The following is a 26,778-nucleotide window of genomic DNA, read 5'->3' on the forward strand; positions in this document are numbered from 1 at the left end:
TTGGAGTGTTATTTTTGATTTTGTGCCAAGGATTAAAGAGAGTCAGACTAGGAGGAAAAAATGAGCAGGGTATTTCCACCCCACTGTCGTGTGATGGGACTCAGAATAAATTGGCTCTGCTTCTGAGCTCCAGCATTAGCTGGTTCTATGACCTTGGATAACTCATTTAACTATTTCAGCCTCAGTTTCTTCATCTGTAAAATGTTGAGGGTAGATAAAATGCTCCTTTTCATCTCTAAAAATATTTTAAGACCAAGGTATTGAAATGTTTTTTTTTAAATTTCATAGCTGTTGTTTTTTTCATTTTCCTTTTTATTTTTTATTTTTTGAGAGTGAGCCAGTGTGCACACAAGCAGGTGTTGGGGGAGGCAGGCAGAATGAGAGAGAGAGAATTTTAGGCAGGCTCCATGTCCCACACAAAGCCCAATGCAGGGCTTGATCTCACAAGCCTGAGATCATGACCTAAACTGAAACCAAGAGTTGGTTGCTTAACTGACTGAGCTACCCAGGCACCCCAGTAATGAAATGTTTGATTCCTAATCCACTCTTTGTCCAAAGTTGAGCAGTTCCCTATTGCTAGGAAGTGAGAAGGGATAAAACATTTTGGGAGGTTAGGAATCTTGTATTATTCAGGAGATTCTTTAATTGATCTTCCATTAGAAACACAACTGTCATTGCCAGAAGTGTAATGAGAATCTTAAGTCTAACAAAACTTTTAAAATCTGTACTTCTTTTCCTACCAGAAATTCCAGACCTTTCTTAGAAAACTCAGGAATGGATAAGGAAGTCACTGCTAAGGGAAATGGTTTCTAGCTCTGTGCCTCCCAGTCTGTGTCAGGTGTTTAGGATAGACTTTCTTCTTGATTAAGCATAAGTCCTTATTCTTGCATATTCTTTAATCCTTAAAAGCCCTTCTTTATTGTTTAGTCCCTAAGAAAATAAAACTTCATAGTAGCACTGCCCAGAGGAAAGAGAAGGAAAAAGCAGTGGAATGGGGTGGAAGAGGTGATAGGCTCTTTATTTTTTTCTGTGCGTATGTGTGATAGGCTCTTTATAACGTTCTTTGTTGTATTAACTGTTCGTATTTGTAGTGGCTAGAAGGAATACAAATTGTTCTTTGTTTGCATTTGGTGCTATATCAAAGAAATGGGAGGAATAAAGGTTAGGGATATTTGTTACAACTTGAGTTTGAATCTGTGTCTGGGTTTTTTTTGTTTTTTGTTTTTGTTTTGTTTTATTCTAAGGGTTGAACTCCCTGCAGCTGGCATAATATCACATGTAGTGTTAAATGTGTCTTTCAGCCAGCCTTTTTAGGTTGGCTCTGTAGGGAGGATTGTGACATGGTTTCTATGTGTTTTGACCTTAAATCATGTAGATTGATAGGCAGTTGTTCTGCAGAGGGACTCTTTAAGCTTGATGGGATGTTTGTTCAATTAATTTTTTATTTTTTTTATCGTTTTCATGTAGACAAATCTCAAGAAGCCACTATAGTTATTTTTAAACCTTGCAGTTACATTTGTTGTTACCTCATTTTGGCATTTGCCCAGAATATAAGTTAAATTTCCATTGCTAATTTTTAGGAATGTGACTGAGAATGCTGGCTTTCAGGATCTAACTTCAGCAACAAAGCAGCAAGTCTGTAGATGTCTACGATCCCAACAAAAACTTAAAAAAAAAAATCATTATAAAGTTCTTGATCTATTTTAATCCATGTGTGACACAGAATCAAAGAATTCATGTGTTCCTTGATTTAGAGGTTTTATATTTAGTGGATTTTTCTTCCAAATTCTTTCTTAAATATTAATATGGGCGTTGGCTTAAAGATTGGGGGAGAGATATCCCAGGTATACCTGGGGCAGGAGATTTGGGGCAGGGGGATTTTAAACTGTGACATATTTTAGAATACAATTAAGTCAGCCAAGGGATGAACTCATATAGTTAATGTCATGTTGACTCTAGTTTAAAATGTTCTGCAGGAGTTTTTAGTTACCTATCATAGTTATGCAAACATGCTCATCCATTGTCATGAATTTTTACATAGGATAATCAAGTTGCCTCTTACTAGTGGAAACATACATTTAGGTTATTTATGGAACACACAGGTGTGTTTCTTAGCTCAAAGAAGTTATTTATGGACCACTGTTTGGGTCACTTAAAATTTTTACTGGAGTCTATAAACTTAGTTGTGTTGTGGTTTATGCCTATAAAAAGAGCACCATTAAAAAATGGCTATTTTAGGATTAGATTATGTGCTCTCACCAAATTTCTTTTTTTTTTCCTTCTTGGGTTTAAACATGACAGAAAACAGATTTAAAAAGGTTTTTGAAGAGCTTGAAGGTTAAATAGCCCATTTGTTAACACTTTTAGGTATTTGGGAGAAGGAGAAGCTGTCTACATTAAATAAATTGCTTTAAGAGTTACATAATTTACTAATTTCTGCTCTCAAAACTATCCTAAAAATATTATGTTGGCTTTAATTCTGTTTAAATGTTTTCTTCTGTCCAGATAACAAAATAATTTATGGTGGGGATGCCTGGTGGCTCAGTTGATTAAACATGGGACTCGATTTTGGCCCAGGTCATGATCTCAAGGTCCTGGGATTGAGCCCCAGGTTGGGCGGCATGCTCAGTTTAGAATCTTCTTGAGATTCTCCCTTCTTCTTCCCCTCCTCTTTTCCTCTCCCCTTAGTCTTGCCTCTGAAATACATAAATCTTTAAAAAAATAATTACGGTGTGTAGGAGGTAGTATTTTTAGTTTTATTGAAATATGATTCTACTAAATCAACATTTGTAGGATTGATTAGTTGTCAAAAACATGTTTGAACATAAACGTCAAAACTACGTTTATAAAATGACTTAGTTACTGAAGAAAAAGGGTAAGGTGAACAATATAGTCTGATTATCCCTTATTTAGATAGGTAATTACTATCTAGATGGTTAAAGCATGTAAAAGAACCTGTGTTGGCATTTTTCTTCCAAGGTAGTTAGACCTGGGATGTTTTCTTTTTCTCTACTTTTCTGTTTCTGTTTTCATCTATCAGGCATTTCTGTCACCATTAGTGAGTCACCTTTATTGAGATCCATCTGTCACAGAGATGTCCAGCTATGCCAAAAGCCCTGATAGTCTTGTCTGACACAGATAAACACTGTAAAGTCTTGGCTGAAATTGAGGACAAGAAGCAGGGAAGCAGCCCCTGCATCTTTTTAAGTGAAAATTTTGACCATAGAGTTGCCAGTATCTCTCAAGTTTTTCTTTAGTAAGGGATGTGAAACTGGAGTGGCTTCCCTTCTAAAATGGAAAGAATTCCTTAATTTTTTCATGTGGCCTGGAGGGGAAGGGATTTTTTGCTTCTGTGAAGTTGCTAAACCCCTTCGGTTCTCTTATCGGGCAGCAGTTCCATAAGGGAAATTTCCGTAAAATATACCCTTATTCCAGTTCTCATTTTTCTCCAGCTTTGATGGCTAAGAGGGAAACATTAGTAGAGATGGAACTATACACACAAATGAAGATTAATCCTTTTAGTCCCACCTGCCCCTTCTTCCCAAAAGTCTTTATTAGTGTTTTAGATATACTAGGAATGCATATAGGTGTACCAAATTTGAGGCCGTATGATTATATAGTCCTAATTAGTTGACACTACCGAAATCCTTCAAGTGGATGATAGCACCATAGGATTGAGCCCTTCTCATTTGCTGGCACACTAGAAATAAATCATTTATAGCTTACCAGCTGTTTGAATGGCTGTCTGATTTTTCTGTTGGTGGTTTTATGTTTTTAAGATCTTAGCAAAGCCATGTCTCAAGATGGTGCTTCTCAGTTTCAAGAAGTCATTCGACAAGAGCTAGAATTATCTGTGAAGAAGGAACTAGAAAAAATACTTACCACAGCACCATCACATGAGTTTGAGGTAAGGATTTTACAATGTTTTTTGCTTCCATCCACCTGCATACTGAGTTGCTATTGCTGCTGTTGATCATCCAGCCTGAAATACAAAATATAAGAGCAATAAAAACATTAGGATTACTTAACACTTAAGGATTTTCAACATTTGCCCATTGTTAAGCCATTGTCCTTTCTTTTTTTTTAATTTTAGGAAGTTTCTAAAGTATAAAAGAATCAGAACAAAATTTTATTTGTCCTGTGTTCTAATATCATTGGGTAGAAAAGCTTAGAATTGTGAGAAGTTTATCAACCATATATCCTGCTGCATGCATTTTTCCAGAGAGCCAATTCTAATAGAACCATGCTACTTTGTCAGCTATAATAGCAGTTTCCCAGCATAGACAGGTATTTTTACTTTTTATACTTATAAATCAATAGATCATCCTTTTCATTTTCATATTTTAGTTTGTACTTAATGTTTTGAGTTTAGTTGTGTTTTATTCCTTTTTCCTTAGGTAAAGATTAATTTTCACTTAAAAGAGGTAGAGAAAGATATTGACAAATAAATATAGAGAACCTATTGAAATTCTCATGGACCAAATAGTGTTCAGGTTACATGATACTGGTGGGAAATTTGGAAGATTATTTGCTTGCATTCCTTTAAGTGTGGTTCTTAGCTTTTCTTCCTCTTTTAAGTGGGGGGTATAAAAAGTCTCTGCTGTACTTCATGTTCTCATAGTATAAGAATTTCATTGAAAGGTGTTTTAAGTGTATAATATGTATCTATATTTATTAAATAGTAGGCATTTTGCTAGTTGTAACAAGAACTTCTATTTTCATAGCACACTAAAAAAGACCTTGATGGATTTCGGAAGCTATTTCATAGATTTTTGCAAGAAAAGGGGCCTTCTGTGGATTGGGGAAAAATACAGAGACCTCCAGAAGATTCGGTAAGTTTTAGATAAATTGTAGGAAAATTTAAGGTAATTCAAGGCCTGGGTTTAAATTTGGGGGTGAGGTACTGTGGAGATACTATAAGAACCATATTTTAGACATAGACAGGAATTGCTTTGCATTCTCTTCCCTCATGCCGAAACTACAGAGATAGCCTACTGCTTTCCTTCCTGTTTGTTAGTCCTATCTTTTCAGTCCTGCAGGGGATTTATGAAAGTTTAATCTCCCTGTAACACTACCTCATAACTTAACATCCCTGAATATGAGGCAATTCTTTTGCAAAGTACCAAACACACAGTAAGAGCTTCATTTATGTTCCTTCTCTCTCCCAAACCATCTGATTTCTCACAGCCTATAGTGTCTTGTACAGATGCTATGTCATCTACTTAAAGCTCTCCTCATGCTTTCAACCCATCTTTATAGCCCTGTTTCCCCTGCCTGCATTTCACAGGTTGTATTTTCCTGCTTCTAGACTTTTGTATGTCATTTCCTTGGAATACTTTGGTCTGTTTACCTATCAAAATCCTGCTCATTCCAAATGCCTCCATCTCTGTCTTCAACCCCTAGCATAAATCTGCTTTGAAGAAGTGTAGTGCAGTAGTATTATAGGCACAAATCCTAGTTTTACTACTTATGAGCTTTATGTAAAATGAGAATAATATCAAGTGACTTAGGTATTTTACAGGGTTGCCATGAGGCTTTATTAAGAAACATATGTGGAAACATGTTAAACCATGAAGCATTTTTCAGGTACTAGTGGTAGTACATGTGGCACTTAGCTGGCTTGAGTACTAGTTGATTGTATGTGTGTATTTTCTTCATGCTAGACCTTGAAGTCAGGGGACCATGCGTCCTGAGCAAATGTTTGTTGAGTGGATGATCTAAATGCATTTATTGTCTAGAGAATACGTTTTGGTAAAGTATTGACTTTTCTTTCTCCTTTGACATCTGCTGCTTTGTAGTACTTTTCATTGCAGGTAGAAGAGACTTGGTAGAGTGGAGCAATTGTATGTAGATAGTTTATATCTTAAATGTCTATAATCTTTTTTTAGAATTTATTTTATTTATTTATTTGAGAGGGAGAAAGAGCAGTAAAGAGAGAGCAGGAGCAGGGGGAGATGCAGACTCCCTGCCGAGCTGGGAGCCCGATATGGGGCTGGATCCTGGGACTCAGTGACCATGACTTGAGCCAAAGGCAGACACTTAACTAACTGAGCTACTCAGGCACCCCTTAAATGTATACAGTCTTAGGTAATCCAATACTGGCTTTAAAACAATGCTGTTGAAAGCAGAGGTTTGTAAAGTACTGCCTGAAGGCTGTTCCACTGACCGTTTGTAAAGTTTTATTGGAACATAACCATGCATTCATTTATATACCATTTATTGTGGCTTAAGCTAATGGAGACTCTTGTATTTTTTTGCTGGGAAAATCTTACAGTTCCTGGTTAGGAGTGCTTTTATTTCCAGTATGTGGAAAATGCTTTTCAGTTCTTAAACTTGTTAAAATTCTGAATTATATGCTCAGTGTAAAAAATAAATAAATAAAATAAATAAATAAATCCCACCTAACAAAGGAGTCTCTCATTTTTGATATTGAAATTAAAAATCTACTTCCATATATTGCTTTCCAATTACTCTGTGTGTGTGTATGTGTGTGTGTATGTATCTATGTGCCTGTCTGTGTTTAAGGTCTGTTTTGGACTTTGATTCCTTGGCTTTAGTGAATGAATTATGATTTATTTTTCTGGTTTTAGTGTAGAATTAATAATATTTTCTCCTGAAAAACAAAAAAGAATAGAAGTCTTTAGGATAGTTAGTTTTTTAAAAAGGGGCTATTTGTAAATTCAGTCGGATTTTTAAAAATGTCTGGGAATAAGCCTAAAGTTATAACAAAAATTTAGGCAAGTGTATTTCTCTCCTTTTAAGTAACTATGATTTTTGCCTAGAAATGTATTCCTAACTGAAATAACTTAATTTTTCTAATTAATGATAGACCTGGGTGTAAAAGTGTAATTCTTGCTTGTATACTTGGACTTTGTTTTTTTCCTATATAAACTTAACCATTTGATGATAGAGCCTACCTTGAAAGAAAGAACACAGATTTGTTACTTTCAGTTTAAGGTTCAAGATTCTGCTTTGCCAGTGAGAAATCTACCTATCTGTTTTTATTTTATTTTATTTTACTTATTTATTTGAGAGAGAGAAGAAAGAGCAGTGGCAGAGGCAGAGTTTCTTTATTTTGAGAGAGGACTGTGATATAAAGAAGGGTTTCTTGAAATAGGCATTGCAGGGTACAGAAAGAAGGGAGGGAGGGAGGGACCAGAACCACCTAGGGATTTTTCCAGTTCAGTACTACCATCCCCAACAAGGTTCTCACAGACACTTTCAAGAGGCTGTGTGCCTATAGTGATAATTACTGAGAGTAATGCAGAGTTGATAGGGAAAAAGAATTAAGTAAATAGAATTCTGGCTTAATTTGATTTGTGAAGTCTTCTCTCTGTTTATAAAAGTATAAGTCTTCATTAAAAATTTTGAAACCTAGGTTTTAAGCATCTTTAAGAAAATACTTATAATCCCATATGCCCTTAGTGTTGAAGGTTTCAGAGTACAGAGGCAAAAGATAAGTTTGCTCTTTTATGTCCTGAGCTTCTTGAGGCCACAGATGTTACTCTGTATGTTAACAACTTTTGCAAATAGTTCTGAGATTATAGATCATGAGACTATGTTGTTCACCTTGCTTCCCTACATTTTTCTAGCTCCCTTTTTCCTTATCCCCTTACCTGCAGATTTTCTCTTTTGTCATAGAGATTATACACAAATCAATTTTCCTCTCAAAACACAACTTTCCTTAGTACACACAGGTTTTTGATTTTTAAATGCAGGTTATACTTTAGCCTTCTAACCAAAAAAGAAAGTATTGTGGGAGAATAATTATTTAGAGTAATATTTCTCATGTCAGCCTTGCATCAAAGCTGTGCTCATAAACATTGTCATTATAGGGTATCTCTGTTTTTGTATAGGAGTTAGCCAACTACCAGTTGGCCATCTTGTTTTATGAAGTTTTATTGGAACACAGCCTATAGCTACTGTCATGTGACAATGTGGAGTTGAAGAGTGAGAATTGAGGCCATGTGGTCTATACAACCTAACAGAATTCTGTCCTGGGCCTTCATGGAAAATTTTTGCTGAGCCTGTTTTAATATACTTATTCATAGAAGTTCTTCAGTAGTTTTCTTTACTTCTTTGGCGTCCAGGAAACTGACATGAAGTCCCCTTTTCAGTTCAGATGATTAATTTTAAGATAAAAATATTTTTAAAAATTTTATTAGACTGAAGGATATTCTTATAAGTAGGCATTGAAATTTTATGTTGTCATTTTACTTTAAATTTTTCTTATTTTTTCTTTTAAAAAAATTTAAATGCAATTAACATATAGTGTATTATTAGTTTCAGAGGTAGAGTTCAGTGACTCCTCAGTCTCCCAAGTGCTCATTACATCATGCACATTTTACTCTTGCCTACTATGTTAAATACTTCATTTTAGTTCTGGTCAGTAAGCATGTACATGTGTTTTTTTTTTTTTTAATCAAAACAACTTTTTGTTGAAGTGTAGTTGACACATAATGTTACATTACTTTCAGGTGTACAATATAGTGATTCTTGACATTTTTATACATTTTGCAATGCTCACCGCTCACTGCAAGTGTAGCTACATTCTGTCCCCATGCAGAACTACTATAATACCATTGCCTGTATTCAATGTGGTGTACCTTTTATTCCTATAACTTACTCATTGTATAACTGGAAGCCTGTATCTCCCGCTCGGCTCCCCTTTGGCAACCATGAGTTTGTTCTGCACATACACGTTCTTCTGAAATGCCTATTGAGTACAGGGGCGCCTCACTGGCTCAGTTGGTAGAGCATCTGACTCTTGATCCCAGGGTCATGAGTTTGATCCCCACACTAGGCATGAAGCCTAATTTAAAAAAAAAAATAAATAAGGAGTCCATATTTTATTGAATTATAGCTAAGAAAAAAGAACCCAATTTATGGAGTTATGGTATAGATAATGCTCTGCCTTTGTTTTCTGAATATTAACTATATAAATGTTATAATCAAAGTATATCTTGACATTCAGCTATATAAATAAGAGAAAGTCTTATGTATTAAGGTGTTTTGGATTAGAGCAAGGAAGGACCAATTGGCATATACAGTTTCATTTGACCATTTTATTGTTTTCTAGAGAGTCTGTGAATATCTCATTCCTGACCAAGCTTAATGTTTGAGTTTATATGTTGGATGTAGAAGCGTGGGAACTAGATAAAGAAACAAGAAGTTTTTTTTTAATTTAGATAGGAAGACAAGGTCCCTGGTTGACTTGATTGTCATTGTTCTTGTTTTAAAGTCTCCAAAAGGGCGGGGATTTATTTGTGAATGGGGAAGAGTTATATGGGCTCAGCTCTTTTTTTTTTTTTTTAATGCAGAGAATTGGCATATAGAATATCCTATAATGTGACTTTAGCTTCAACAGATTTTTTTGTTGTGCTCCATAAAATAGAGATCTTTTCTTAGTCTATCAGTAAAAACATTAAAATGTGTATGTTTAAATGATAAGGCATCCAGGAAAGTTAGTATATGTGTGCAGAGTAAAAATACATAATGTTTTTTTTTTTTTGGAAGATGAATCATATTGTGCAGCTAATGTTTGCACATCCTTTTTGAAGGACTTACTGGAGATAGTTTGGCTAAAGATTCAACATGATATGACACAAGACGGTTTGCTTTGAGTATCCTATGTCAAGTGAAAGTTTTCCAACTGTAGTCAGCAAGTGATATAGCCATTAGAGACTTGTTTTATGTGTTTACAAAGAAAAATAAGATCTTGAATGTCAAAGTACTCCACAAAAAGGAAATAGTGATATTTAAGAAAATGGTCCCAAGAATATGGCTGGATACCAAAGAATCTATCTTTTCCTTGATAAAAAAAAAGTTTTAAACTGGTAATATATAGAACTACTAATCTAAACAAACATATTTATACTAATTTAGCAAGTACTGCTAAAGCACTAATTCCCTACCTTTTGATTCTAGGATGAAATCAACAGTATTTAACTCCCCCTGCCCTGCCCACCCCGGGCTACCTTCCTTCACATGCCTTCATATAATAGGGGCTCTTTATTTCTGGAAGGAAACGTGACTAAGAAGGCTGATCTTGGGCCTGTAATTCTTAATTTCATTTTGGTTACTTATTTATTTCATTACCGAACTACTAATGATAAATATGTGGCCATTTTATTTTATTTTTTTTTTAAATTTTTTTTAAAATTTATTTACGATAGTCATACAGAGAGAGAGAGAGAGGCAGAGACACAGGCAGAGGGAGAAGCAGGCTCCATGCACCGGGAGCCTGACGTGGGATTCGATCCCGGGTCTCCAGGATCGCACCCTGGGCCAAAGGCAGGTGCCAAACCGCTGCGCCACCCAGGGATCCCTATGTGGCCATTTTAAAATTGATTCCATGATTGGCATTGAGAGACTCCAGGTAATTGTGTTGCACCAGGGTCTTTAACCACTGCCCTTGTGTCCAGAGCAGAGGACAATCCAGTCCCATAGTATTGAGTTTCTTGGGAAAATCATAACATAAGTATAGATGGTAGTACTGCCCTGGGAACATGCCATTACCCCCTGTTCAACCCGTACCTACAGAGATTCTTTTTGGACCTTGGCTCATGTTTTTTAAGGCCTAATGCAGATAATTTTATTTATTACTGTCTCCAAGATTATCTTTTATGTAGACATTTTATATAATCAGATGAGAAGAATATATCTGTGAGGTTCTCCTATTTCACACTTTCTTTTTTTTTTTTAAATATCCCTTTTTTTTTATTTTTTTTTTAATTTTTTTTTAATTTAATTATGATAGTCACAGAGAGAGAGAGAGAGAGAGAGGCAGAGACACAGGCAGAGGGAGAAGCAGGCTCCATGCATCGGGAGCCCGACGTGGGACTCGATCCCGGGTCTCCAGGATCGTGCCCTGGGCCAAAGGCAGGCGCTAAACCGCTGCGCCACCCAGGGATCCCTATTTCACACTTTCAACTCTGGTACAACTGTAAGGGAATTTACATTTATTTCCTATATGATAGCCCTGAACCTGCAAGACTAGTTCTGGGAGAGTTTTTATATTAAACAAGATGGATGGACCAAGCCTACCTACAATCCTTTCTGCCCTGTAATTCCTTGGGGACATTTTACAGTTCAAACCCATGTTGACCTTTGAACAACATTGGTTTAAACTCTGTGGGTCCAGTTATGCATGAGGTTTTTTTTTTTTTTTTACAATACTGTAAATATATTTTCTTTTCCCTATGATTTTTTTCTCTAGCTTATTTTCTTATAAGAATAAAATATATAATACATATACAAAATAAGTGTTAATCTACTGCTTATATTATTGATAAGGCTTCCAGTTAAGAGTTAGGTTATTAGTGGGTAAGTTTTGGGGGAGTTAAAAGTTAATACACAGATTTTTGACTGCATGGGGTGTTGGTACTCCAACCTCTCATATTGTTTAAAGGTTAACTGCAATTCATTTTCCTTATTTTATTTATTTTATTATTTTTTTAACTTTTTTTAAAATTTTTATTTTTTTATGATAGTCACAGAGAGAGAGAGAGAGAGAGAGGCAGAGACATAGGCAGAGGGAGAAGCAGGCTCCATGCACCGGGAGCCCGATGTGGGATTCGATCCCGGGTCTCCAGGATCGCGCCCTGGGCCAAAGGCAGGCGCTAAACCGCTGCGCCACCCAGGGTTCCCCATTTTCCTTATTTTAAATGAGATGTGGATAGCAGACTCTGCTTGTCCCATTGTGTAGTCAAGATGAAACTGGAATGTTTACCAGGCATCTCACCCTGGGAAGTCTTTGCAAGGATTGTAGACCCTTCATAGATATTTTGAAATTATAGGTGAAACTGCATAAATACATATTTTTTTTAGGATAGATTTCCTGGCTTCCCTCAGATTCTCAGAGGTTCATGACCTATAAAGGTTAAGAATTTCTCTCTCTCTTTCCCCCCCATCTTTATTTTTATTTATTTATTTTTTAAGATTTTATTTATTCATGAGAGACTGAGAGAGAGGCAGAGACATAGGCAGAGGGAAAAGCAGGCTCCACGCAGGGAGCCTGACGTGGGACTCGATCCCTGGGGTCTCCAGGATCAGGCCCTGGACTGAAGGCGGCACTAAACCGCTGAGCCACACGGGCTGTCCTCTCTCTTTCTCTTTAATGCAGAACTGTCTAGAATCTCATTGAAGAAACTCTTAGTGGCCTCTGCCAGTCACTAGCTGAGGCTACAAAAATAAGTCTTCTTTTCTCTTCTGCAGTTTGGCCTCGAGTTTGTGGAGGAAAAGGCCAACTACAGAATAGTGTGATAAAGCAGTCCATTGGATGCTGTGGAAGGATCTAACTTGCATGAAGGCTCAGGAAAGACATCCTGGTGTTAAGGTGGTCTCCTGGGTAACCTCAGGGTAGAACGTCTCTGAGGATGGGAGGAAAATTTAAGAGGAAAAAAAGCTTTGAGAAAAATAGGGGTGTCGTAATAATAGGCTTATAGCATGTAGCTAGTCTTCTGGTTGTGGAGCATATGGGGGGCTATGTCTGATGTCTGCCTCTCCAAGTCTAGAGCCAGATGACAAGTCTCTGTATCTGCCTCTTTAATTGTGGCTCCTGTTTATTGGCTGAGGTTCTCAGCCAGTGGATTCTGCTGGAGAGATGTCAGAAACTTCAATTTCCATTTAAGAGAGACATTAATAGTGAAAGATTGAAACACAATTTAAAAAACATGCTTCACTATATACCTCAAACAATTTGTTTATATTTTTCAGCATTGTAAAACATAAACCCCCAAATAGTTTAAAATTAGATGCTTATTCTTGTTTTTGTGTTTTATTGCAATTTTGATAAACCTTATAAGATTAATCAGCATTTTAGCTGGGTTTTTTTTTTTTTTTTTGAATGGCTTTTCTTTTTGAGGGTTTATTGAGGTGTGATTTACATATAATAAACTACTCTTTTTAGTGGTGTGAGTTTTGGCAAATGCATACAGTCATGTAACTACCATCAAAATAAAAAATTAGAACTTTTCCATCATTCCCAACAGTTCCTTTTTGCCACGTTAAAATATACTATTTCTTAAACCCTTGCAGGATTCCAGGGCACTCTACCTTTTTTCTTGAAAGCACAAGCTGAGCAAATATATATCTTTCTAAATTATTGCCTTTTCTTTCATTCATACTTCTCACAAGGAAGCCGGTCAGCCTAGTTCCACCTTCAGCGGGTTTTTCTCTTAGCCTTTATCCACTACTCATACCTGTACCTTAATCTTCTATAGAGATTTCTTTTTATAGCCTCTGGCCTTTCCCTTTTCCTCACCTTCATTCTTCCAGAGCTGCTCCAACAATGTGAATCACATATTTAAACTAACAGGGTACTCAACACTGCTTTAATCATTGGCTATTTAGTATCACAGAATTTAAAGCTAGTATAGGGCATACACAGGATGATGTTAAGAGGCTGGCTTCAGTTTTATTTTTTAGAAAATTTGGAGTTATCATGGTTACTTTGAAGCATTTTTGTCCACAGACTATAACAGGAGGATTGGGTTTTAAGAAATGTACAAGTTTGATTTTAGTGAAGAGCAATCCTAGTCACATAAGTAGGTTGGGATGGATTTTGAACCTCTTATTATCTCTTCTATTTGGATGTGGGCCAAATGCCCTACAAGGTTAACTACTACTTTCATGACTTCAACTGATTTCTCTAAAAGGGTTATGAATATAGACCTGTTTGTAGCATTTTAATTTTTCTTTTACTATCTGCATATATCACTTTTTCCCCCAAGTTTTTATTTAGATTCCAGTTAGTTAACCTACAGGATAATATTAGTTTCAGGCGTAGAATTTAGTGGTTCCTCACTTACATACAATGCCCAGTGCTCATCATAACAAGTGCTATCCTTAATACCCATCACCCACTTAACCCATCCCCCTCCACATTCCTACTTCCCCTCCAGCAACCTGCAGTTTGTTCTTTATAGTTAATAATATATGTTTTCTGGTCTGCCTCTCTCTCTCCCCACCCTCATGTTCATCTGTTTTATTAAATTCCACATATGAGTGAAATCACATGGTTGTCTTTCTCTTACTGACTTATTACACGTAGCATAATACTCCCTAGCTCCATCCACGTTGTTACAAATGGCAAGATTTCATTCTTCTTGTTGGCTGAGTAGTATTTTGTGTGTGTGTGTGTGTGTGTGTGTGTGTGTGTATGTGTATCCTGTGTTAATTTTAGCCATCCTGACTGGTGTGAGTTTTAATTTGTATTTCCCTATTGCTGAGTGATGGTGACCATATTTCTTTGTGTCTGTTAGCCATCTGTATGTCCTTGGAAAAAATGTCTATTCATATCTTCCTATTTTTTAACTGGGTTGTTTTTTGGGTGTTGAGTTCTGTAAGTTCTTTATATATTTTGGGTACTAACCTTTATCAGATGTCATTTGCAAATATCTTCTACCATTTAAAGGTTACCTTTTAGTTTTGTTGTTTCCTTCCCTGTACAGAAGCTTTTTATCTTGATAAATAACCAGTAATTTATTTTTGCTTTTGTTTCCCTTGCCTTGAGAGACCTATCTAGCAAGAAGTTGCTACGGCTCATGTCAGAGGTTATGTTCTCCTCTAGAATTTTGATGGTTTCCTATCTCATATTAGGTCTTTCATCATTTTAAATTTATTTTTGTGTATGGTATAAGAAAGTAGTCCAGCTTCATTCTTTTGCATGTTGTCCAATCTTCTCAACACTATTTGTTGAAGAGATGGTCTTTTTTTCCATTGGATATTATTTCCTGCTTTGTCCAAGATTAGTTGATCATATAATTATGGGTTCATTTCTGGGTTTTCTATTCTGTTCTGTTGATCTATATGTCTTCTTTTGCCAGTACCATACTGTCTTGATGATTACAACTTTGTAATATAGCTTGAAGTCTGGAATTGTGACACTGCCAGCTTTGCTTTTGTTTTTTCAAGACTGCTTTGGCTATTTGAGGTCTTTTGTGGTTTCATACAAATTTTAGGAGTATTTGTTCTAGCTCTGTGAAAAATGCTGTTGATATTTTGATAGGGATTGCATTAAACGTGTAGATTGCTTTGGGTAGTATGGACATTGAACAATATTTGTTCGTCCTTTTGCATGGTAAATGTTTTTTCATCCCTTCACTTTAAATCTGCAACTGTCTTTAGGTCTAAAATGAATCTCTTGTAGGCAGCACATAGATGGATCTTGTTTTTTATCCATTCTGACATGTTTTTTTGTCTTTTGATTGGAGCGTTTACCCCATTTGTACCCAGAGTAAATTTTGATATATATTTGTTGATATTTTATTACTTGTTCTGTCATTGTTTCTGGAGATTTTTTTTCTGTTCCTTTCTAGTCTTAGTCACTTTTGGTCTTTCCTTCCCACTCAGAGTCCCCTTTAACATTTCTTGCAGGGCTGGTTTAGTGGTCACAAACTTTTAGTTTTTGTTTGTCTGGGAAACTCTTTATCTCTCCTATTCTGAACAAACATCCTTACAAGATAGAGTATTCTTGGCTGCAGGTTTTTCCCATTCGGCACATTGAATATATCTCTTCTGGCTTGCCATGTTTCTGTGGAGAGTTCTGCTGCTAATCTCATGTGTCTTCCCTTGTAAGTTATGGACTTCCTTTGTCTTACTGCTTTTAGGATTTTTTTCTTTATCAATATATTTTACAAATTTAACTACAATATGTCTTGGTGTTAGCCTGCTTTTTGTTAATTTTGATGGGGGTTCTCTGTGCCTCCTGGATTTAGGTATTTGTTTCTTTCCCCAGGTTAGGTAAGTTTTCAGCTATAATTTCCTCAAATAAACCTTCTCTTTCTTCTTCTTCTGGGACTCCTATGATACAGATGTTACTACATTTGATGGAATCACTGAGTTCCCTAAGTCTACTCTCATGATCTATCATTCTTTCCTTTATTCAGCTATATTTTTCCATAATTCTATCTACTATATCACTTACTCATTCCTCTGCTTCTTCCATCCTTGTGGTCATTATATCCAGTCAGTCTCAAATCTCAGATACTGCATTTTTCATTTTTGCCTGATATTTTTTAGCTCTTTAAAAAAAAGATTTTTTTAAAAGGTTTTATTTATTTATTCATGAGAGACAGAGAGGCAGAGATAGAGGCAGAGGGAGAAGCGGGGAGCCTGATATGGAACTTGATCTCAGGACCCTGGGATCAGGCCCTGAACCAACCACTGAGCCACCCAGGCATCCCATGTTTTTTGTAGCTCTTTTATCTCTATGGTAGGGGTTTCCCTGATAACCTCCATGCTTTTCTCAAGCCCAAAGAGTATCTTTATGATTTTCTCTTTACAGCTGTGACCTTTTTTTGTTCTTACTTTTGGGGTAAATTCCTCCATCTTGGCATTTTGTCTAGGTCTCTGTCATCTTCTGTGTTAGATATCTTGTTATGTGTCCTGCTTCTGTGAGTAATGGCTTTATGAAGAAGAGGTCATATAGTTTCCAGGGCCTCGTGCTTCACAAAGTCTCTGTATGTGCTGTGTGTACTCTGCTGTTGTAGTTTGGTTGCTCTGTCCCTTGGGTCAGTCATCTGCAGAGGCTCTTCTTGCCTGAAGTGGACAGTGTTTGGACCTTGGCCAGAATGTGGCAAGTTTTTACTATGTGTGCTCTAAACTGCTTGTTAAATGAGACCTGGTACTATTTCCACTAGAACTGAAGCTTTGCAGAACTGTAGTGAGTAGAAGTGGTGTGTGTGGGGGTTTGTGCTGGTTTTCTGGGGGAAGGGGCCTGCTGCACTGGTCCTTAGGCACACCTGTCTGAAAAAAGCAGTACCAGCAGAGCACAGGGGGATGGGACCTACTGTAAGCAGTTTAGGCATCCAGTGTTGGTGCTGTGCTGTTTACTGGAATTGGTTTATGCTGAGGGGCAGGGGAAGAAAATGGTGCCAGCCTGTTCCTTTTCCCTAGAGAGGGAAGTCTGTGCTTGTTGCTCTTAGGGAAGCCCTCCCAGAAGAGCGAATAATTGAATAATTATTATCCCCTCTTGCATAACAGGTGTTTTTCAGATTGCTGTTTTTTTACTGTGTATGTCTCTGGGTTGCTTGTCTGCCTAGAGCAATGCAATATACTTTGAGTTCTATTGCAGCCAAGCCTGTGGACTTCTAAAACTTCACTCTTTAGGGTTCTGGTGTGGTGGGGACCTGCACTGGTCTCCTGGGTGAGGGTCTTGTTGTGCTGGGACCAATGCACTTTTGACCTAGAAGGGTAATTATACCAGAGCGTGGGGGGGGGGGATTTGTGGCAACGCAGGCTAGACAGCCATTGTTTGGCTTAGCCACCCTCAGCAGTTGTCTCTGTGCCTATGCTGAGGGTCAAAGGAGTGAAGTGGTATCTGTGGGCTCTTTTTTTTTTTATTTTTTAAAAATTTTTATTTATTTGTGATAGTCACCGAGAGGGGGGGGGGGGGCAGAGACACAGGCAGAGGGAGAAGCAGGCTCCATGCACCAGGAGCCCGACATGGGATTAGATCCCAGGTCTCCAGGATCGCGCCCTGGGCCAAAGGCAGGCGCTAAACTGCTGCACCACCCAGGGATCCCCATCTGTGGGCTCTTTTGTCCCCAGAGAGGCAATGGCACCTCTCACAGATGCACTCCAAGAAGAGGGAGCAATCTTTCCACCAAATGTCCTAAGTGATCCTCAGATCACGCAGTCTGCCCCCAGGTTGCTTGCCTGCCTTCTCTCCAGGAGTAGGGCAGTGCCCTTAGGTTGCTATTCCAGCCAAGCCCATGAACCTCCAGAACTCCACTCTCTGAGCCCCACTGGTTGCAAAACTGAAGAAAATGAGAAAATCAGCTCCTTTTGTTTTTCCCAACCACTGGCTTAGGGGGAAATGTTTCCTTGTGCATTGCCCTGTGCACTCCTACTCCTCTCTTGCTTTCTCTGACCAGGCCCCTCCCCTCTGCAGCACCAGCACCAGAGATCTGATTGTTCCCTAGACTACATCTCTGCACTTCCTTCCTTGATGTGGTCTTCTCCCTCTCTATTTGTGCACCTTGTTCTACAGTTCTCAGGTTGATTTTCTTGGGTACCCAGAATGATTTGATAGTTACCTAGCTGTGTTTGAGTGACTAGGAGAGCCTAGGGTCCTCCATCCTCTTAGCTCCCCCTGTCTGTATATATTAGTTTTGCCCTTTGCAGTTAAAAAATACCCCAAAGTCTTAGAACTTCCTAGAATTTCTATAAGAAATTGTAGATTATAGTCAGTTGTAGTTGGCACCTTCTCTTCATAGTTAACTCCTACGTTGTGGAATCACTTGCTATCTGTAACTATCATTTTTTGTTTGATTCTTATTGTCATCTGAGTTTTCTGCTAATTATTTTATTGTCATCTCTTTACTGGGTTTAAAGTACGCAGTTGTAATGAGAGTATTACCATTTTACATCTTTTCAGAATTGTGGAAGTTGCTACAGTTTTTAATGGGAGGTCAGTAGGTATGGGACTTTGAGAGGCAGATATCAGAACTTAAAAATAATGCTGTAAGTAGATACACATATAAGAATTGAATAAGTGAGAGGTGATTTATAATATGTGTTTTTAAATAACTTTTTAGGGCAGCCCCAGTGGCCCAGTGGTTTAGTGCCACCTTCAGCCCAGGGTGTGATCCTGGATACCTGGGATCGAGTCTCATGTCGGGCTCCCTGCATGGAGCCTGCTTCTCGTCTGCTTATGTCTCCGCCCCCCCCCCCCATGTCTCTCATGAATAAATAGATAAAATATTTTAAAAAGTAGCTTTTTAGTTTTAGAATAGTTTGATTTATAGAAAAGTTGCAAAGAAACACTGTTTTTAACTAGAAACATTATATAGCTATCCAAGCTGGGTTTTGTTACCTATATCCTATTTTTAAACTTCCTGCTGAGTCAAAAGAAGTACAAAATAATTGCTGAAAGTGCTGATGGAGTTTTTGTCCCACGTTGAAAACGGAAAATAAATAAAAGATAGCTGAGAAGAAACATGGAAATGCCAGAAGGGAACCTATGACTAGACTAAATATGGAGAATGGTGGTGGAAGTATACCATTAAGCAAAGATTTATGTTTATAGACAGGTGTGTTTAAGACAAGTGTCTTCATTTCACATAGTCCTAAAGCCTTCAGGAGACTGGAAAGTTTTCTGTTTTTCTTTTAAACAGCATGAAACAAATACCAAGCCAAAAGTTTTTGTTTTTTAATGAATCAAAGCTTTAAGTACTTTTCATTTTTAAAAAATTCATAAAAACCTACATATGCAAAGCTCTGTATAGCTCAAATTTATCATCAAATTTATCATCAGTGTTGGGGTGATTTTATATTGCATGTTGTACTGAATCCTATATATTTGTGATCTCATTTAATATTCACAAAAGACCTGGAAGACAGGCCACTATTGTGCTCATTTTCCGAAAAAGGAAACAGAAGTTCAGAGTTAGTAATTTGCCTAAGAGGAAGAACCCTGATTGGAACCAGGTAGTCCAACAACCTGGTTCATTGGTATCTATTAGTAACAGTAATGGAGCTCTTCAGGAAATATAGAATCTCTAGAGCACAGAATGTCTTTATCTTTAGAATATAGAATGTGGTGTTCTTTATGTGCTTATCAGCAATATAATAGCAATATTAAAATAATAACAATAGAAATACAGCAGTAATGGTAAACATTTATTCATTAATGTGCCAAGCATTGTTCTCAGTTCTTTGCATGATCCTCAACTCTGGGAGCTTACAGTGTTAACTTTGTTTCACAGTGGAAAACTCTGAGAGTAAGAGGGATTGAGTTGTCCACACAACTTTACTTAGCTAATAAATGAGTGGCAGAACCAGAATTTAGATTAGGTCCAGATCTGTCTGAGCTCAGACCCTTAACCACCAGGGTGTTACAGAATAATCATCAGGTGCCATCAGTCAAAGTTATGAAGGTCTTTAAAGCATGGCTTTCCCATCATTTTTCCATTCCTTGAGAAGAACTGTTGAGTAGGCTCCACTACTTCCCTTAGAGCTAAAATACCTTCACTTCTCTTTGAGGTTCTTCTGGCAACACATTTAACAAATACTTACTGAAGAGCTACTGTGTAGTGGGCATTGGTCCAGGGGCTGGGATACAAGTAAACAAGATAAACAAGGGCCTAATACTCATTGCATGTCATTCTAGTGGGAGAGAGAAAACAAAATGCATACATAAATGAGGTAATTTAAAGATTAACTTCCTATTGCTGCTTCCCTGGCCCAGGCTTACTCTTAGCAGTCACATCTCCCTGGCTGAAGTCTTTGTCTGGCTTACCTATAGGCACTACATGAAGCTATTAAAGTCTCCTTTATTCATATCTTTTATTATGCAAATTTATCAAATGTGCTATTTTAACAATGAGAAATGAAAAAATAAAAGAGTCACTTCTTTTAAAGAGCACAGTGCTGCCCTTCTTCTCCTGTACAGTGATATACATTAGGAAGTTAAGAGGATAAATAGAGGTTGTTTAGCTGGGAGGGAGGCACTTCTGCTGCTTCAGGTTCTGCCCAGCTGCCTTGAGGACTAACTACACAAGCCTTCAGTAGCAAATTAGTTTAGAATTTTTGGTTTAGTAGGGAAGATGTTTACACAAAGGTATGTTTATGGTACAATGGGATAATAGCTGAGGGTAATTCTGAAGGCACTTCACTAACCAGCTTCCACCTAACCAACTAGAGAAATTAACTGATGTTCTCCATTTTCTTTGAATACTTGGGTGTACTCTGTATTGTAAGTTCTTTTCTCACTAGTGAAATAGCTTGTTCACTAAAAGTTAATTTATTTATTCCCAAACCTGTTAATACTAGTTGTAATTATTGTATGGCATAATGTAATTAAATTTTTTGTAAACTAATGGAATGGGTTTAAGATAGTTATTAATGAAAATTGAGTTGAATGCTTTGGGGGAGAAGCAATTGTTAAATTAGGTGTGGGCAAGACAAGTATGAAAGATTAAGAAAATTGCATAAATCTAGAATGATCTTCTGTATGCAGATTGTTTTACAAATGACTATGTCCTTGGTCCACTTAAAGAACTGAAACTGGAAATCAACACATGGTATATTTTTTGGTGTGCTTTACATAAGGTGATATACCTCTAGTCAGTATATCTATACCGTATCTAAGGAAAAGACCTTTGTGAATGAATGAACAAAAAGTTGATATAGTTTATATATTTAAAACATTTTCATGATTCTATATTTGGACTTATTTATTAAATTAAAAATTTAAACCTCTCCAAAATGTTTTAAATAAATGGGTTTCTGGTATTTGTACCAAGTGTAGAAGGAAAAGGAGCAGCTGGGAAGTTGGGAAGTTCGGGATGAAGAGGTGATGTTAGAACTGAGGATTGAGGGACACCTGGGTGGTTCAGCAGTTGAATGTCTGCCTTTGGCTCAGGGCATGATCCTGGAGTCCTGGGATTGAGTCCCACATCAGGCTCCCTGCATGGAGCCTGCTTCTCCCTCTGCCTGTGTCTCTGCCTCTCTCTCTCTCTCTCTCTCTCATGAATAAATAAATAAAATCTTTTTTTAAAAAAAAAAAAGGAACTTGAGGTATAAGTGTTTGCCCAAAAAGTCAGGTGGATATTTCAGGTTTAAGAGAATAAAATGTGCAAAGGCCCAAAGGGACAAAAGAGTGGAAGGTGCTCTAAGAACTACAGTTTCTGTAGTACTGCTGGCAAATAAGAATGGAAATGAGTGAGAGATGAAAGTAGACAAGGTAGACTTACCTTGTATACAGAATATGTCAGCAGTTCATTGTCAGGAGGGATCAATTTGGCTGAACTAAGAAGATGATACAGAAGATGGGAGATAACAGGAGATGGGAGGTCCTTAGCCTAATAGTAGGCAGTTGGAATCAGTTTTTAGGAGGCAAGTGAGAGTGAGTTTTTAGGTGGCTGTTCTTTAAGTTCTTGTATCCTAAATTCCATATTACATAGTGAATTCAGACTACTTAAAGTTCTCGGTCATCATTACAGAAATGGCTCTCTTTAATTTTGTTTTTGTTTTTAGCTACTTTTTATTAGGGTTAACTGACCCTCTTGCAGCTTAGTTTCTATACGTTGATATGTATTGAGCAAACTTGTATAGTTTAAAATATCTCATGATCTTGGGCTAGAATATTCTCAATCATATGCTTAGTCAGTAGGTATTTGAGCAGTTACCTTATGCTTCGTATCAATCACTAATATATTCCATTACAAAACCAACTACACAAGTGTACTGAATTTATTCTCTTTCAGTGTATTAACACTTTTTTCTCCCCTGTTTAGCAGTAATGTCAGTGAAGTCAAGAATACAGGCTCCTGAGCTTTAAATGCCAGATTCATTATTTGTAGCCACATAACATTGGACAGGTTATTTAACTGCATTTAAGCCTTAATTTCCTTCCTCATATGAAGTAGACATAATAAAAGTATGATTTTAGTAAGGATTATTGAGAATGTATGCAAAGCATTTACTATATGCCAGGCCCTCTGATAAAGATTCCATAAATGTTTATTATTGCTGTATATTCAACAAATATTTATTAAGTAACTTGTTGGTGTCAGGTGCTATCTTGGATACAGTACAAACAACAGAACTGTATTAAGATGATGGACAGAATCCTTTTTAAAAATTCTGTAACTTTCTTCTTTAACCTTTAGGATTTCAGGAGGTCTGTACTCTGTCAAGCCAGTGAGAATAAACAACGTAATGTCCTCCATAATAAAGATGATTAGCTGCACCATTCTGTTAGATGAGTTTTATTGAAGATCCACATAGTGAAAGCCCTAGGGTGTATGTGGAATTGTATTTAACCAGCAACTCCATCCATGACTTTTTATCTACTAAACTCAAGATACATGTGAGGGGTTGGCCTCATCTCAGAGGACTATCATAGCTATTAAAAGAATCAGGTGCCCATTCTCGTACTATGTGGAACTGTAGGTACCTAAAGGGGTGTGTGTTAACTGTGGGGTGTAAAGTTTAATGAGCTGGGGAAACTTTACAGAATGTTGCTGGCATTGGATTCTCAAAGCTTAGGTGACAAAGTAGGATGGGTGGCTGATAACCATTTAGGATTTGTTTTTTGATCATATATCATGAAGCAAGGCTTTTTCAAACACTTTGGAAATCAGATGTTTTTTCTTTGTTTTTTGATGGTGGGAAATAATGACTCAAACTCATCACTTTGAAGGAAATATATTAGGAAGAGTTGACAGGAACCTGAGGGTGGGAAGTTTGTACAGTTGTTTCAGTTTTTGTTATTTCTGGAGATTCTCTTATATTTGTACATGTAGGTTGATGGTAATTTTCTCTAGTATAAGAATCCTGGGGGAATTAAGATGCCAGAGGAATAGGGAACCCTCATTTCATCTTGTCCCTGGAATTCAGCTAAGATATCAAATCATTCTGAACTCCCGTGAAATCAACCAGAGATCTGAGAAAAGAATTCCTGCAATTCTACGAATAGAAAAGCAACCATTTTTGCAAGGTAGGAGGTGCAGAGACATGAATCTGAGGTGATATATGGGAAGATAAACCACGGGGGGGGGGGGGAGTCTTTTAAGCCAGGTACTGGAAAGTGTTAGAAGTAGTGGAGCACAAAATCAATGTTTAGAAGTCTGCCTGAAAGGTGCTCAGGAAGCAGGGCGGAATCCCAGGTGGGACAGTGTGGTCTCCGGATCCCTGGAGTCACAGAAAGAACAGGGATGCCTGAGTGTGACAGACTTTACCAACCATTGGAGCAGGGAAACTGGCTGAAAACAGTAAATTCCGTTCAGTGTTGCCATAAGCCTTAAGCCACTGCACGGCCACGTGACGGCTCTCTGAGCAGAGGCCCAGCAAGTGACTGAACCGCACGGAGACCCCCAGGAGGAGCTGTATGGGTGAGTACCTTAGGAGTCTAAAGTTTAAAGACTTGAAATGGGTTTGAGTGCCTCAGATAAAAATGCCCAGTCACAGGCTGGGTGAACACAGAGCTCAGAAGGAAACCAGGGAGACAAGAGCAATTGACTCCTTTTTTGTGAGAGTGCACTGAAGAGTGGGGACACATGTTTTCAGCTCAGGGAGTAGAGATCAGGGCACTGCCATTTTCATCCTCCAAATTGGTGCTGAAAGCCTTCAGGGAACAAAAGACACAGAGCTATCCAGAGCCCCTTACACTGAACCATAGTGTAAGGGGGCAAAGGCCATGTAATTCCACGCAGGCTTAGACACCTGAGAATCAGCACAACAGGCCTCTCCCACAGAAGACCAGCAGGAACATCTGGCAAATACCAAGTTTACCAATCATAAAGAACTGCAAACTCCAGTTTTTTGGGGAAAACAGTATATAGCATTTGTAGTTTTTTCTTCTTTAATCTTTCAGTTTAAAATATTTTTTCCTTTCCAGCTGTTTTATCAATTATTTTCTTAAGTCTTTTAATTTTCATTTTTACATTTATGTTTATATATATATATATATTTTCAATTTTGGCTTCCTTTCATAGTATTCAACTTTGTGTGTGTGTGTGTGTGTGTGTGTGTGTGTGTGTATTTAATTTATATATATAAATAAATTTTTCTTGCTTTCCTATTTTGGGATCTAGTTTCTTCTAACAAACAGACCAAAATATATACCAAGATCTAGTTTATCATTCTGTTCACCTTCTGTTTGATTTTATTTTCTCTGTCTCTTTTTTTTTTTTTTTTTTTTTTGTGGGAAAGGGAGTTTCTGTTCTCTTCTGATTTGTTTAGTGTATATTTTTCTGGTGGTGTTGCTATTTTTGTATTTTCTCTCTTCTTCATCTAGTCTTTTCTTGACATAATGACAAGACCGAAGAACTCACCCTAAAAGAGAGAACAAGCGGCAGTACTTCCAGGGATTTAATCAATATGGACATAAGTAAGATGTCAGAACTAGAATTCAAAACAGGGATTATAAAGATACTAGCTGGGCTTGAAAAAAGCATAGAAGACAGTAGATAATCCCTTACTGGAGAAATAAAATCTAATCAGGTTGAAATAAAAAAGGCAATTACTGAGATGCAATAAAAAATGGAGGCTCTTACTGCTAGGATAAATGAGGCAGAAGAGAGTAGAAGACAAAATGATGGAGATTAAAGCTGAGAGAAAGAAAGAAATACTCCTGGATCATGACAGGAGGAGCCAATTAAATCAATTAATAACAAAATTAAAGAAACACAATAATGATACAATAATAGTAGGGGCCTTTAACACCACACTCACACAATGGACAGATTATCTAAGCAGAAGATCAACAAGGAAACAAGGGCTTTGAATGACATACTGGACCAGATGGACCAAAATGTATTCAAAGATGTATCCAAAGCATTTCATCCTAAAGCAACAGAATACACATTCTCCTTGAATACACATGGAACATTCTTCAGAATAGATCATATAGAGGGTCACAAATCGGATCTCAACTGGTACCAAAAGATTGAGATTATTCCCTCTATATTTCAGACCATAATGCTTTAAAACTTGAACTCAGTCACAAGAGAAAATTTAGAAGGAACACAAATACATGGAGGTTAAAGAGCATCCTCTTAAAAAATGAAGTCAACGAGGAAATTAAAGAACAATGAAAAAAATTCATGGAAACAAAGGAAAATGAGAACGCAACTCTTCAAAACCTTTGTGATGCAGCAACAGTGGTCCTAAGAGGGAAGTATATAGCAATACAAGCCTTTCTCAAGAAACAAGAAAAGTCTCAAATACATGACTTAACCCTTCACCTACAGGAGCTGGAGAAAGAACAGTAAATAAAGCCTAAACCTAGCAGGAGAAGAGGATTAATAAAGATCAGAGCAGAAGTCAATGAAATAGAAACAAGCACAGTAGAACAGATCAATGAACCTGGGAGCTGGTTCTTTGAAAGAATTTATAAGGTGGATAAACCCCTAGCCAGTCTTATCAAAAATAAAAGAGAAAGGACTCAAACAAAATCATAAATGAAATCAGAGAGATCACAGTCAACACTGAAGAAATACAATTATAAGAACATATTATGAGGGATCCCTGGGTGGTGCAGTGGTTTGGCACCTGCCTTTGGCCCAGGGCGCGATCCTGGAGACCCGGGATCGAATCCCACGTCGGGCTCCCGGTGCATGGAGCCTGCTTCTCCCTCTGCCTGTGTCTCTGCCTCTCTCTCTCTCTCTCTCTGTGTGCCTATCATAAATAAATAAAATTTTTTTTAAAAAAAACATTATGAGCAACTATATGCCAACAAATTAGGCAATCTGGAAGAAATGGGTATATTCCTAGAAACATATAAACTAACAAAACTGAAATAGGAAGAAATAGGAAATTGAACAGACCCATAACCAACAAAGAAATTGAATCAGTCATCAAAAATCTCCCAACAAACAAGAGTCCAGGACCAGATGGCCTTCCAGGGGAATTCTACCAAACATTTAAAGAATTAATACCGTGGGACCCCTGGGTGGCTCAGCGGTTTGGTGCCTGCCTTTGGCCCAGGGCATGATCCTGGGGTCCCAGGATCAAGTTCCCCGTTGGGCTCCTGGCGTGGAACCTGCTTCTCCCTCTGCCTGTGTCTCTGCCTCTCTCTCTCTCTCTCTCTCTCTCTCTCTCTACCATAAATAAATAAAATATTTTTTTTAAAAGAATACCTATTCTTCTGAGGCTGTTTTAGAAAATAGAAATGGAAGGAAAACTTCTAAACTCTGTGAGGTCAGCATTAACTTGATCCAAAACCAGACAAAGACTTCACAAAAAAGAATTACAGACCAATATCCCTGATGAACATGGATGCAAAAATTTTCACCAAGATACTGGCCAATAAGATCCAATAGTACA

The 26,778-nt window shown here is 37.4% G+C and overlaps 1 protein-coding gene across 3 annotated transcripts in view; it reads left to right on the forward strand.

Moving 5' to 3' along the window:
- UGP2 (UDP-glucose pyrophosphorylase 2) overlaps positions 1-26,778 on the forward strand; it is a 66,882-nt gene that overhangs the window by 13,607 nt on the left and 26,497 nt on the right. For all 3 annotated transcript variants that reach the window (XM_055328192.1, XM_055328191.1, XM_055328194.1), the window contains exons 2-3: positions 3,780-3,907; positions 4,725-4,832. In XM_055328192.1, the coding sequence (XP_055184167.1) occupies positions 3,794-3,907; positions 4,725-4,832 (222 nt within the window). In that variant the 5' untranslated portion in view covers positions 3,780-3,793. The remainder of the gene's footprint in view (positions 1-3,779; positions 3,908-4,724; positions 4,833-26,778) is intronic.

This window comes from Nyctereutes procyonoides, unplaced genomic scaffold, assembly GCF_905146905.1.
Source record: "Nyctereutes procyonoides isolate TBG_1078 unplaced genomic scaffold, NYPRO_anot_genome, whole genome shotgun sequence".
Lineage (NCBI taxonomy): Eukaryota > Metazoa > Chordata > Mammalia > Carnivora > Canidae > Nyctereutes > Nyctereutes procyonoides.